At 34.2% G+C, this 14,032-nt stretch overlaps 1 protein-coding gene and 2 long non-coding RNA genes across 3 annotated transcripts; all 3 read right to left on the bottom strand.

Annotated features, from left to right (window-relative positions):
* Positions 1-342: 342 nt before the first annotated feature.
* Positions 343-2,730, bottom strand: LOC136062580 (uncharacterized). Its single transcript, XR_010624305.1, has 2 exons — positions 2,398-2,730; positions 343-774 (listed from the first exon to the last, which is right to left on the bottom strand). It is a non-coding gene; the product is annotated as an uncharacterized LOC136062580 (long non-coding RNA).
* A 365-nt stretch (positions 2,731-3,095) lies between these two features.
* On the bottom strand, positions 3,096-12,300 carry LOC112030440 (carbon catabolite repressor protein 4 homolog 2). The gene is made up of 9 exons (XM_065761790.1): positions 11,810-12,300; positions 10,166-10,472; positions 9,791-9,991; positions 9,568-9,657; positions 4,435-4,524; positions 4,263-4,349; positions 4,075-4,155; positions 3,941-3,994; positions 3,096-3,224 (listed from the first exon to the last, which is right to left on the bottom strand). Exons 1-9 carry the CDS (start codon positions 11,983-11,985, stop codon positions 3,096-3,098), a joined length of 1,215 nt encoding a protein of 404 aa, XP_065617862.1. The 5' UTR covers positions 11,986-12,300.
* On the bottom strand, positions 6,684-7,204 carry LOC136062581 (uncharacterized). Its single transcript, XR_010624306.1, has 3 exons — positions 7,115-7,204; positions 6,828-6,924; positions 6,684-6,695 (listed from the first exon to the last, which is right to left on the bottom strand). It is a non-coding gene; the product is annotated as an uncharacterized LOC136062581 (long non-coding RNA).
* Positions 12,301-14,032: the final 1,732 nt, after the last annotated feature.

The raw sequence follows: 14,032 nt of genomic DNA, 5'->3' as shown, positions 1-14,032 counted from the left end.
CAAGTCTACTGTCATGATTAAGGTGGCAGATGCGCTTAGCAGGCGAGCATCTTTGTTGACCATACTACATACTGAAGTTGTAGAATTTGATTACCTCAAAGAGCTATATGAGAATAATAAGGATTTTGGTGATATTTGGAATAAGTGTCAACAAACTCATACTGCCGTCAATAGTATATATATCTAGGATGGTTTCTTCTTTCAGGGTAATCAATTATGCATCCCCAAAAGTTCATGGAGAAAGCAGATTATTAGAGAGCTGCATGGTGAAGGTTTGGGTGGATATATGGGCAGAAACAAGACTATGGCACAGGTGATATATAGAAGAAACTAATAGAAAGATATGAGAAGATGTAATCCAATGTTGAAATGTTCAAAATTCACCTCCAATAAAAAGATATTGAGTAAGGTTGTAACCATTGGCTACAACCAATTTTATAACTAAATTTTGTCCTTATTTTATTTGTGTTCACACCGGTCAGATTATTTAAATAACTTCTTTTTTCTTTTCTCTTCCTTTCTCATTTCTTCCCATTGCTCCTCGCTCCTCACACTCTTCACTTCTCCCACTCTTCCTTCAGTTAAGTGTTGCTAAGTGCCAGGGGTTTAGAGGAAAAGGTGGTGGGCTCAATCCCTGGTGGGAAGGTGGCCGTAGTCTGAAACTTGCAATCAGGGCAATATGGTCTGACGGCCAAGCAGGCGATGGAATACCATTACTATCAATGCTTTCACGGTCAACAAGCTCCAACAAACTTTCAACAATCAAACTGTTATCTGATGGGAAGCATCATATGGTTAGTAGCAAAATAAGCATGGAACAAAATTAAACATACTTACAAATAGTTCAAATTCCAGTAATTAAGAGGCCATTTTCTGTTTAGACACCTAAAGAAAGAAGGTACATGAACTCAAGGTCGAGGATATCTCCCACAAAGTTCAAAAAAAAAAAAAAAATCATTGCAACCATAAAAAAGAAAGAGAATTTAAGCTGGAATAAATTAAGTCTGTTTAGATGCCAAAATATATGATTTCAAGGTCAAGGCCCCTTGGGGTGCAGAGTAATCAGCCTGAAAATTTGCAGTGAACAGGATCAAACTAAAACAAATTTGAGAATATTTAGAGGATGTCAGTCTCTCTTTTGCGTTTCAAACGCTGCAAAAGATTCAATATCCCAGAAATAGGAAAACAGGTGCTTTCATGGCCATTCCTTATATTCAAAACTAAGCATTAAAACATTTGATGGCATGGGAAGATGATCAGTTAAGATATGAAAAGCACAGATTCTTCTTTGAAGAGAAGTAATCTTCAGAATCACTTAGGAGATAATTAGTTAAATTTGTTTTTGATATCTAAATGGGCCCAATACAGCCACATGATAAGACTCATTTCAATGATTATATACTATATAAATGGAATTGAATACTTTTATTTTGTTTAGCAGTCGATGCATCCCAAGTAATAGGTTTGATTGCATATCAATCACATGCAAAAAATGTACAAAACATGGTAAAAATGTCACCAGAAAATCTAGCGAGATACTAAAATCATCCATATAGGCAAATTTTTGGCTAAAAAAATTTCATTTGGTTCAGAGAAATGACATCTAAACCTATTACATTATAACCACTAAAAGTAACATTAGTATTCAATAGGGAGACAAAACACTACCTTCCACAAATTCAAGCATCATTTGGATTTTATTGGGTTTGCAATCAATGATAGCCCTACGGGCTTTGGTGGAGGCGCTGAAGGATTTCATTTTGTATAGAGTTTCATTTGCAAGTTTTAATCAAATTCAAGTAATGTGGAGATTTGGTGATGTGGCTTGACTTTGGTTATAAGTCGGTGGACTTTTCCTATTCGAGTGTATCAGGAATACCACATAGCAAGCTAATAACGGTGTATTCTATTTCATTTCTCTTGTGCGGGCAGATTAATGTATCCTATTTGGTTAAGGACTTTGAGTCTCTATCTACACTAGACTTTGGAGATATTAGATAAATATGTAGCTAGCCCTTTTTTTTTTTCCTATGTTGTATCCTTGGTTAAATGAGGGAGAGATCTTAAGGTGTAGTTGGGGTTTGGCTTTTGTGAGATTTTTGGTTTCGTCCTATGTCATTCTCCAAGCCATCTTTTAGAAACTCGCTTCTTGTAATTAGAGAGCACAAATTGCAAATGTTCTTTCACAGTATTGTGTAAGGTTTCCTAAATCCTAATTACTAGATAAATATAAATGTTCAACAAGAAGGAAGTTGTCATCAATGCAAATCAGATTATTTAAAAATATTGATATTCCAATGAGATGGAAATTGTCTTAAATGCAAACCAAATTATTAACCGGCTGGACACTTGGTAGATAATAAAATGATGTAAGGTAACAAATCACATCCAGAATACCTGTGTAGAATATGTAATCTAAGGTGCCAAAGGATTTATCCGAGAAGTAGGTAAATGCAGGCTCACTGGTTTGGCTATTCATCTTCCTCCGTTATTCCTCAACCCCATCTGAATGTAAGAAAGATGAATATGCACTAACCTGGAATAGAAATTTTCATGGATTAATATATAATACAGTAATAACAATATACTGACAATAGTATAGTATTCACAGCATGTAGATAACAGCAATAATAACATTGAAATGGAAAGACTACAAAATACCAACAACCACACCATCCACCAGCATATTAATTGTCAAGAAACAATGAATATAATCCAAACATAGCAAGGGCATTTATAATATCCCAAAAAATTCAAAAGGAAAACAGTTGCCATACNTATAAAAAAAAAAAAAAAAAGGATTCATTTGTTTGGCTGAAAAGCTCCAAAGAAATCAAAGTAAATATGATTTCTTATCATATATTTTCTTCATTTTTGTCATTTTTACCATTTATTAGAGTCATCAAATGAAGGAAAATCAATGTCCAAGGAAACTAAATCATGATGGGCAAATCAAAGCAGATAATAATCTCTTGATCGTTTAAAACAAAGACCAACAAGGTCTAAAAATAGTATAGGGTGAACACAAATTTTCTTCCATTTTTTTTAAAATAATAATAATAATAATGTTGCTCATGAGCAACTTCAAAGTTTTTTCAGTGTGAGCCACTTTGCCAGTAACAAAAGACATACCTTCCGGGACGAGAGTTGAAATCCCCACAAATTATTAGAGGAATTTGTTGTGACTGGGCAATTTTCTCGAGTCCATTCACAAGGTGCGCAACCTTATGTCATAAAAGAAGAAGCAGTCAAATCAATATAGTTTTTTTCGAATCAAAATGTATACAAGGAAGAGATTTACATTTTTTTTGTGATTTGGGGTTAACGGAAGCATTTTTCACACAAACAAAAATAAAACTCCAACGCAAGATAACAATGTTTAAAGAGGTTTGGTTAACTCCAAAACTACAACCACGGGCAATGCCAATCGAAATCTACTTTCAAGTTTACGGATTACAACCACACTTAACCAAACCTCACAAACCAAACTCACATACTCACAAAAACACCACTCACAAACCTCACAAACATAAATAAAATCTCTCACAAATACAAACTAATTGACAAACCGCACACACAAATTCAATCCCAAAACCTCAATAATTCTCTCACACTAATAAAACAAACAAAATCTCAACACACATACATGGATATCATTCAACCCCAAAAATCTACTAAACTACTCTTTAAAGAAACCCACTCATGTTCTTTAAAAATTCTTCTCCTCTCTCCATGTGGGAGGACCCTTGGCAAAAGCCACCAAACTATCACAACAATGCCTATTTATAAGACGCCAATTCTAATTCTTGATCGAAATGGAATACCAAATTAATTACTTCTTCAATAAGGAAAATTTTATTTTCCTTTTTTTCCACACCAATGAAGACTAAACCATTTAAATTAGGAATTGGAGGCATAATCTAACAATATTAAATAGTACCTGAAATAATGTTACATCTTCATGACCTTTACTCCAATGTATGTGGGTGTTTGCCTGGTGATAAAAGGCATGAGTGCGTCAGCATTCTGAGAATTAGCGAATCAAAGCTGTTGGAGATGAAAAACATACAGTACCACGCATATTCTAGATTGAAAGGCATCCCTGTTACTGCCATTTTGTAGTGATTCTAATACAACAACTAGTGCAACATTGTCCTGCAAAACCAAAAAAAAAAAAAAAAGGTGACAAAAGGAACAGATTATGTAGAAACAAGAGATTTAAGAAGATAGAGCACAGTGAAGACTACATAAGAGATTAACACCTTTGATGTAAGACGATGGCTGCCTTTGAATCTGATTTTAGGCTCCAAAGCGTTAACCACTGATGATGCCTCTTTATCAAACTCAAGCTACAATAAACATTTCAGAGTCATTAAGCCCTTTCATAAATAGTTAAATACCATATTTTATTTACACAGATTACAGTTTCTTCACCTCATATTTCATAATTTCTTTGAACAGCTTACTATGGTAAAATGTTGCACACCCATGATTTGTTGATTTTTCAGACTCAGCCGTAAAAAGCTGCAAGATAAATCTAATAATTTGATTTTCCTGATACACTTGAAGAGATGTGTGGCTAAATGTAATGAAAAATAAGGAATTTTATCATCATTCAATTTGAGTGACCATATAAAAAAAAATTAATGAATTTTATATTCTGTGACTTGATCTATGAAACATTTATTATAGATATAGAGGAGATAATGCAAGCATGGATGGGTGTCAAAAATATTTAAACATAAAAAGCCCAAGATAAGTTCCATCTCCATAAATTGCAACCATATAAGTAAATTTTATTTTTTCAAATGATAAAAAAAAAATGGTATACTGACATTTAAATATATCTAAACATAAAATCTTTATGGTTTTTTTTTTTTTTTTTTTTTTTTGGGCAGGGGTGGGGGTTGTGGTTAATTAGACTGTTCAAAATTTATATTTAAAGTAAACAAACCAGAAATTTACATAAAATGCAACTATGCTACAATGTTCATCACCATACTTATTCTTTAGAAGAGCATACTGTTTGGGAAGTCAAATGTCCATCAATGAGAAGAAACTTCTAATAACTAATCATCAATGCAATCAAAGTGAAGTGTTCAGAATCTTTTTAGAGTTCAGCCTTGGAATTGATTAAGGATAGAATTCCTTGCCATTTCTCAGCAAGGGCTGAATTTCATTAAATTTCTTACACCCATGATCATTTACTACTCACTCCATTCCAACCTCATGTGGTGCTTAAGGTGAGAGAGAAATGCCCACACTTTTGAATCATTGAGGATCAAGTTTTTTCACTGTATAATTTCAAGCTATTGCTTTTGGACTAGATGGCTGCAACTGATTGCTTTGCTTTTACTTTGCTGCTTGATTTCTTAGATTTTCTATAAAAAAATTTCCAGTGTTTGTCTTGTATATATAGCTGGGTTTCCCCGCTTTCCGCACTTTTCAATGAATTATTACTTTATAATTTTTTTTTTTCAAAAAAATATCATGCTTCTATAATTCTAAATCCAAGAATTAATTGTCATACATGTACAGTTAAGCCACAGTTTGGATAAATGAAAGCAAGATCATAATTAACTGAAAGTAGCTAAACTTATGACTGGGTTAGGTCAAGATAGGGGTTTAACATTTCTTGTTAAAATATTAAACTGTTGTTTAGTTAGGTTTGTCAAATAGCAATTTCCATGTGTTAAATATACCTAAGATCAGATCATTACAAAGAACAAGTTACTAATGAAAATATCTGTAATAATATAAACTAAATATATCTGATATCAATTAGGGGGTAAGACTTCTTATGGTGAATTCTATTGATAAGAAAAAAGAAATGTTAGCTTGAAAAGTTTTCAAGTAATTAACAATTTTATTAACAGAAAGAAAACGCAAACTATAAGCATCAGTAACTATCAATCTACGAATCATGACAAGAAAGTCATGCTACTACAACACTGGATACTGTTCAACAAAATTATAATGTGAAGCAAAGAAATCAATAGGGGTCAAGAAGCACTTCTTCAGGCAACTGTCCTCCAATCTTGCCCTAACAAGTTAAATTTTGTCAAACTTCCCAAATTTCAAAGCTTTACTTATAGCTCTTCTACAAATAATATATATATAAATATAGATATAGATATAGATATAGATAGATAGATAGATAGATACACACACATATTTTTGTTGATTTTACGAATGTAATTGATGAGAATTTTATCTGCAAATTGTCAACTTATGGTTACAGTTCTTCAATTTGTATCAGTGCATAAACAAGCTCCCTCATCAACTAAAAAGAAACAGAGCTAGCCTCTGTTCTTTGTCTCTGACATATAGCTAATATATGGATGTTAAGAAAAAACCGGTTTTATGTGAAATGAACTACTTATGTTCTAGAAACATGTATGGCACATACAAAAGTACGTTTGCTCCCAAATTTAGACAGTTAATTGGGTTGCTATTTCAAAGTTGACACAAATTAATCATTTTAACAACACCCAAATAGACCTCTTCTTCAGATTATAAATCATCCAACCTTCCAACAGATTTATGTTTAGTACAAATGTCCTACACAAATGAATGAATGTAATCAAGTCAGATTTCAACCATACCCCGGCTCCAGTTTTTTTCTTGTATATAACTGAGTATCCAAGTTTTTTCAGCTCAGGCTCAAAGAAATTTTCAAAATGGTCACACTGTACCTGCACATAAACAAGGAACAATATATAAAGAAAAAAAGGCAGTATGCTACCAGCCTACCAGGCACGCTAGATTCATTTTTCATATTAAATATTCCAGAAAACATATGCAGATACACAGGTTAAAAAAATTACCTCCTGAAGACAAAGTATATCTGCATCATATTTAATGATCTCTTCGAGCAAATTCTCTTGACGGTATTCCCATGCAAGAGCCCATTTTGGGCAGTAACTGAGAGCATTAATTGACAACGAATCAGCAAGGATATTATAGGTCAGCACACTAAAAACTATATCATTAGAAGATTGGGCTTCAAGGTTCGAGTTCAAAGTGTTCTGCAGACGGATCATTTTTCGAGGAGGATGAGAAGGTTTAATCACAGGATCAGTCACTACAATATTATCTAGAGACAAATGAGTACCGAGTGAAGAGTCTACCGCTGCAGAATGGAGCCTCAATCTAAAATCACAATCATACAGTGTGGGTACATAAGTATTCGAGGAGCCCACTTTAATCCATATGTTATCTTCTTCCACCATTATTGCATTCTCATCAAGTACTGAGCCATCAATTAAGTTTGGCCAAGATCCAGAACTCCTGAGTTTCTTAACATCTTGCTGATTGCCGGTTGAGTTATTTCTAGCAGCATTAGCTGCCCAATGATGATATTTCTTATGTTTATTCCATGCATCTGAGAAGCACTTTGAAGAGCAATGGTAGCTTTTCTCAATTGATGCATTCAATTTTGCACAAGAGGTGCACTGAACAGTAGCCAATTTATGATGGTGTACAGAACAAGGAATGCTATGTCGATACCTATACATATGTAAGATTTTAAAATTTTAAGTTTTGGCACTCACTAGTTACTATAATTGAAAGACCACCATGTATCATTCAACTAATGAACTAAAAACCAATGCTACTGTACCATCTACCGTACAGCCTCTTTTAATACAAAAACTTCAGTGTCAACACATGCGTTTGAACGCAGACAAAAAATACTACCTTCAAAGGAACCTTTTGGTGCGAGGAAAAGAATGTTATTTAACACTGAAAAATGAAGCAATGATTGGTTGCAGTCCATGAAACTTAACACTGAATTTGTTACAGTTTTTTTTTTTTTTTTTTTTTTTGGGGGGGAGGTGGTGTGGTTAATTAGGCTGTTCAAAATTTATATTTAAAGTAAACAAACCAGAAATTTACATAAAATGCAACTATGCTACAATGTGCATCACCATACTTATTCTTTAGAAGAGCATACTGTTTGGGAAGTCAAATGTCCATCAATGAGAAGAAACTTCTAATAACTAATCATCAATGCAATCAAAGTGAAGTGTTCAGAATCTTTTTAGAGTTTAGCCTTGGAATTGATTAAGGATAGAATTCCTTGCCATTTCTCAGCAAGGGCTGAATTTCATTAAATTTCTTACACCCATGATCATTTACTACTCACTCCATTCCAACCTCATATGGTGCTTAAGGTGAGAGACAAATGCCCACACTTTTGAATCATTGAAGATCAAGTTTTTTCACTTTATAATTTCAAGCTATTGCTTTTGGACTAGATGGCTGCAACTGATTGCTTTGCTTTTACTTTGCTGCTTGATTTCTTAGATTTTCTATAAAAAAAAATTTCCGGTGTTTGTCTTGTATATATAGCTGGGTTTCCCCGCTTTCCGCACTTTTCAATGAATTATTACTTTAAAATTTTTTTTTTTTCAAAAAAAATATCATGCTTCTATAATTTTAAATCCAAGAATTAATTGTCATACATGTACAGTTAAGCCACGGTTTGGATAAATGAAAGCAAGATCATAATTAACTGAAAGTAGCTAAACTTATGACTGGGTTAGGTCAAGATAGGGTAGATAGGGGTTTAACATTTCTTGTTAAAATATTAAACTGTTGTTTAGTTAGGTTTGTCAAATAGCAATTTCCATGTGTTAAATATACCTAAGATCAGATCATTACAAAGAACAAGTTACTAATAAAAATATCTGTAATAATATAAACTAAATATATCTGATATCAATTAGGGGGTAAGACTTCTTATGGTGAATTCTATTGATAAGAAAAAAGAAATGTCAGCTTGAAAAGTTTTCAAGTAATTAACAATTTTATTAACAGAAAGAAAACGCAAACTATAAGCATCAGTAACTATCAATCTACAAATCAAGACAAGAAAGTCATGCTACTACAACACGGGATGCTGTTCAACAAAATTACAATGTGAAGCAAAGAAATCAATAGGGTCAAGAAGCACTTCTTCAGGCAACTGCCCTCCAATCTTGCCCTAACAAGTTAAATTTTGTCAAACTTTCCAAATTTCAAAGCTTTACTTATAGCTCTTCTACAAATAATATATCTATATATATATATAGATATAGATATAGATATAGATATAGATATAGATAGATAGATAGATAGATAGATATACACACATATTTTTGTTGATTTTACAAATGTAATTGATGAGAATTGTATCTGCAAATTGTCAACTTATGGTTACAGTTCTTCAATTTGTATCAGTGCATAAACAACCTCCCTCATCAACTAAAAAGAAACAAAGCTAGCCTCTGTTCTTTGTCTCTGACATATAGCTAATATATGGATGTTAAGAAAAAACCGGTTTATGTGAAATGAACTACTTACGTTCTAGAAACATGTATGGCACATACAAAAGTACGTTTGCTCCCAAATTTAGACAGTTAATTGGGTTGCTATTTCAAAGTTGCCACAAATTAATCATTTTAAGAACACCCAAATAGACCTCTTCTTCAGATTATAAATCATCCAACCTTCCAACAGATTTATGTTTAGTACAAATGTCCTACACAAATGAATGAATGTAATCAAGTCAGATTTCAACCATACCCCGGCTCCAGTTTTTTTCTTGTACATAACTGAGTATCCAAGTATTTTCAGCTCAGGCTCAAAGAAATTTTCAAAATGGTCACACTGTACCTGCACATAAACAAGGAACAATATATAAAGAAAAAAAGGCAGTATGCTACCAGCCTACCAGGCACACTAGATTCATTTTTCATATTAAATATTCCAGAAAACATATGCAGATACACAGGTTAAAAAAAATTACCTCCTGAAGACAAAGTATATCTGCATCATATTTAATGATCTCTTCGAGCAAATTCTCTTGACGGTATTCCCATGCAAGAGCCCATTTTGGGCAGTAACCAAGAGCATTAATTGACAACGAATCAGCAAGGATATTATAGGTCAGCACACTAAAAACTACATCATTAGAAGATTGGGCTTTAAGGTTCGAGTTCAAAGTGTTCTGCAGATGGATCATTTTTCGAGGAGGATGAGAAGGTTTAATCACAGGATCAGTCACTACAATATTATCTAGAGACAAATGAGTACCCAGTGAAGAGTCTACCGCTGCAGAATGGAGCCTCAATCTAAAATCACAATCATACAGTGTGGGTACATAAGTATTTGAGGAGCCCACCTTAATCCATATGTTATCTTCTTCCACCATTATTGCATTCTCATCAAGTACTGAGCCATCAATTAAGTTTGGCCAAGAGCCAGAACTCCTGAGTTTCTTAACATCTTGCTGATTGCCAGTTGAATTATTTCTAGCAGCATGAGCTGCCCAATGATGATATTTCTTATGTTTATTCCATGCATCTGAGAAGCACTTTGAAGAGCAATGGTAGCTTTTCTCAATTGATGCATTCAATTTGTCACAAGAGGTGCACTGAACAGTAGCCAATTTATGATGGTGTACAGAACAAGGAATGCTATGTCGATACCTATACATATGTAAGAATTTAAAAATTTAAGTTTTGGCACTCACTAGTTACTATAATTGAAAGACCACCATGCATCATTCAACTAATGAACTAAAAACCAATGCTACTGTACCATCTACCGTACAGCCTCTTTTAATACAAAAACTTCAGTGTCAACACATGCGTTTTAACACAGACAAAAAATACTACCTTCAAAGGAACCTTTTGGTGCGAGGAAAAGAATGTTATTTAACACTGAAAAATGAAGCAATGATTGGTTGCAGTCCATGAAACTTAACACTGAATTTGTTACAGTTTTTTTTTTTTTTTTTTTTTTGCTTCCCTCCATACTAAAATCCGATTGATAGCATTGACAAACACCATACCGCAATTCCAGAAATTAAAGATAGAAATGAGAGAGTGATGATAAAGAAAGTCCCTTTTTCACACTTTACTGATTTGAGGACAATATCCATACAACAAAGCCTTTATATGGCTATGCTACCATGTTATTTTGTTCTTCAAAACAAATGTCCATTTTTCTTGTACATTATGCTTCTTATTGCTTAATTTCAACATTGAATCATGAAAAGAAGAAGAAGAAGAATTTTTTTTTTTTTTTTTTTTTGCTTCCCTCCATACTAAAATCCGATTGATAGCATTGACAAACACCATACCGCAATTCCAGAAATTAAAGATAGAAATGAGAGAGTGATGATAAAGAAAGTCCCTTTTTCACACTTTACTGATTTGAGGACAATATCCATACAACAAAGCCTTTATATGGCTATGCTACCATGTTATTTTGTTCTTCAAAACAAATGTCCATTTTTCTTGTACATTATGCTTCTTATTGCTTAATTTCAACATTGAATCATGAAAAGAAGAAGAAGAAGAAGAAGAAGAAATCAAAAGTCTACCCACGTCAGCCCAAATTGTTTTCCTAAAACCAAAAATGGGGACAGCCCAAATTTTCATTTTGGTTTGTTGTCAAAGTTTTCTCAATTACCAAACAGAACTCAATGTCTAAGAGATTGAACCATCTTACAGGCAATGGAACTAAACAAAACAAAACAAAAACAGACAAACAAACAAACAAAAAGTGTTGATGGTCCATTTGGTTTCAAGAATCCACTCAAGTCTGTCTAATACCGCTTACTAGTCTTTCAATATTTCACTTCCTTTTTCTTTATTTATTTATTTATTTTTGCCTCCGCAACCAAACAGAGAGTTACGCATAAAGGAACATGTAAACATATAAGCACATGTTTTTTAATGAAATTATAAGAGATAAAGAAAACAAAGGAGGAAAAGATCGAAAGAAGAAGATAAAATTGGAACAAGAGAAGAGGAGGAACCAGGTGTAAACGAAAGAATGCGGTGGCGGTGGGAGAGAGCCAATTGTATGATATGAATTGACAAGTTTGGTTTCAGTGGTAAAGATTTCGGAGCCGATGACGGGTTGGTTGGACGACAACGTTACTGACACTTCCCATTGCAAAGTGTTGGCGTCTTGCTCATCTTCGAGAGCCATTTTTTTTTTTTTTTTAAATTTTGAGCGCCAAAGAATTCAAGCTAACTAACAAGCTCTGTTAGTCATCACTACTACTTTGGCAAGAGAGAGAGTGGGAGAGGGAGGATCGGATGGTTTCTTGGCAAATGGGTTTGAAGGTTTTGAAGGAAGAATGCAGAGTAGTTTTTGGGTTTGTGCTAGAAAGGCGTTTCGTTTTGAGAGAGTTTGGAAGAGGGAAAGGGCTTTTTGCTTTTGCAAAGTGGTAAGTGAATGAACTACCTGTGATGGCTACTGAAAATTGGAGCAGAATTTAGCGGTGTCTGTAATTAAATACCCTTAGGATTGATTGTTATCCAGGACTTGATTTTAGAAAATAAAAAATATTTTAATAAAATAATTTTTAAATATATAAATAATATTATATGATCCAATTTTTTTAAAAAAATCGTAAATACGGGTCTTATAAACAGTATATAAAACTCACACAGAACGTCAAACTGAAAATTTCATTCTACTATCCAAACTCTCACCTACTCTGCAAAAGTGGTGGTGGTGGCGGCAAAAATATCAAATTCACCAGCATTATTTTGTTTTTTTAATTTAGCGGGCCTTTTCGGTCCAAATAGGACTTTGACCATGATAAAAAAAATAGGCAACGTGCTTGTTAAGGCTTGCCTATGCGGGTCCTACATTAATAAAAACTTCAATAAATGAGAGAAAAAGTACTTAGAGCTGGCATGAAAGAATTAGACAAAATTGTCTTTTGGAAGCTACTGAAAAATGGAGCAGAATTCAGCAGTGTCTGTAATTAAATACTCTTGGTCTTGGGGATTAGTTGCTCGGACTCGTTTTTTCCTGCAAAGTGGTGTGGCGGCGGCAAAAATATCAAATTCACCAGCATTATTTTGCAGTTAACGTGTGTCCTGTGAGCTGTCAAAATAGTAATATTTTTTTTTTGGGTAACCTAGAATTATCATTAAGAAGAACTAACGGGAAAGCAAAAGAATTGGGCAAAGCTTGTTAAAGTACATCCCTTGGCAATTAGCCGCAACAAAGGGATTTAAGTCCACAGGCGGACAAGGGTAGGAAAAGAAATCTAAAGATTGTCAACTGCCTAAGTTAGCTAAGCGATCAGCACACCTATTGGCCTCACGATAGATATGCTTGATGCTTAGATAGGGGATCTGTGCAGCTAATCGCCTGTAATCGTCAAAAAGCGAGGAAATAATAGAGTTTACATAAAAGGGGTTGTTGAGAGCATCAACTAGTGCCTTGGCATCAAGCTCAACCATAATAGCATTCAAGTTTAGTTGGTTACACAAGAGAAGACCATTGCAAAGGGCCCAGATTTCAGCTATGAAACTGTTCGCTTTGCCAATTTTTCTAGTGAAGCCCATAACCCACTTGCCCCAGTCATCTCTAATCAGACCTCCTCCACTAGTAGAACCTGAAGAAGCATCAAAAGACCCATCGATATTGAGCTTCACCCAACCCGAACTTGGCTTTTCCCATCTGACTTGTTTGATTGTCATGCGGTTGCTGCACCTTGGCTGAGTAACACAGAGCACATACTCCGTTACTTGCATAGCTATCACCTTCACAAGGTTTGGATTGCCTCCCTTATTATTGAAGACAACCTAATTCTATTGCTTCCATATTAACCAGATGGCAAAAGGAAAAAGGAAGTGCCAGGGAACTCCTTTGACATTATGAGTGGACCTTGAACTAGCATTAGAAGTCAACCAAGTTTTAATGTCTTGAGAGAAGAAAATGGAGCTGGAGTTGTGAAAGCCCAACTAGTGCCACAAAAGTTTAACTACACGACAATCTCGAAGGGCATGGGAAATAGACTCAACATGGTCATGGCACAAGGGGCAGGAAGTGTCTAAAGGAATACCTCTATTGGCTAAGCACTCCTTAACCCCAATGCTGTTATGCATGCACCTCCAAATGAACATTTGGATCCTAGGCAAAGTTTGAAGCTTCCAAATCCATGAACTTGAGAAGGACTTAGCTTCCATCAGACTTGTGGCTAAGAGATAAGCACTCTTCATATCAAAACTTCCCT

The sequence above is a fragment of the Quercus suber genome, unplaced genomic scaffold, assembly GCF_002906115.3.
Source record: "Quercus suber isolate HL8 unplaced genomic scaffold, Cork oak 2.0 scaffold_429, whole genome shotgun sequence".
NCBI lineage: Eukaryota > Viridiplantae > Streptophyta > Magnoliopsida > Fagales > Fagaceae > Quercus > Quercus suber.
Note: the sequence above shows the minus strand (reverse complement) of the source record. Positions and strands in the feature narration are given on the sequence as shown.

Bases quoted from the DNA above. Each gene is read 5' to 3' on its own strand.
- LOC112030440 (XM_065761790.1), bottom strand. From the start codon at position 11,985: ATGGCTCTCGAAGATGAGCAAGACGCCAACACTTTGCAATGGGAAGTG. The intron at 10,473-11,809 runs GTTCCTCCTCTT...ACATATGTATAG, and splicing joins CATTCTTTCGTTTACACCTG to GTATCGACATAGCATTCCTT. The intron at 3,995-4,074 runs GTACTGTATGTT...TTTTATCACCAG, and splicing joins TTCAATCTAGAATATGCGTG to GCAAACACCCACATACATTG.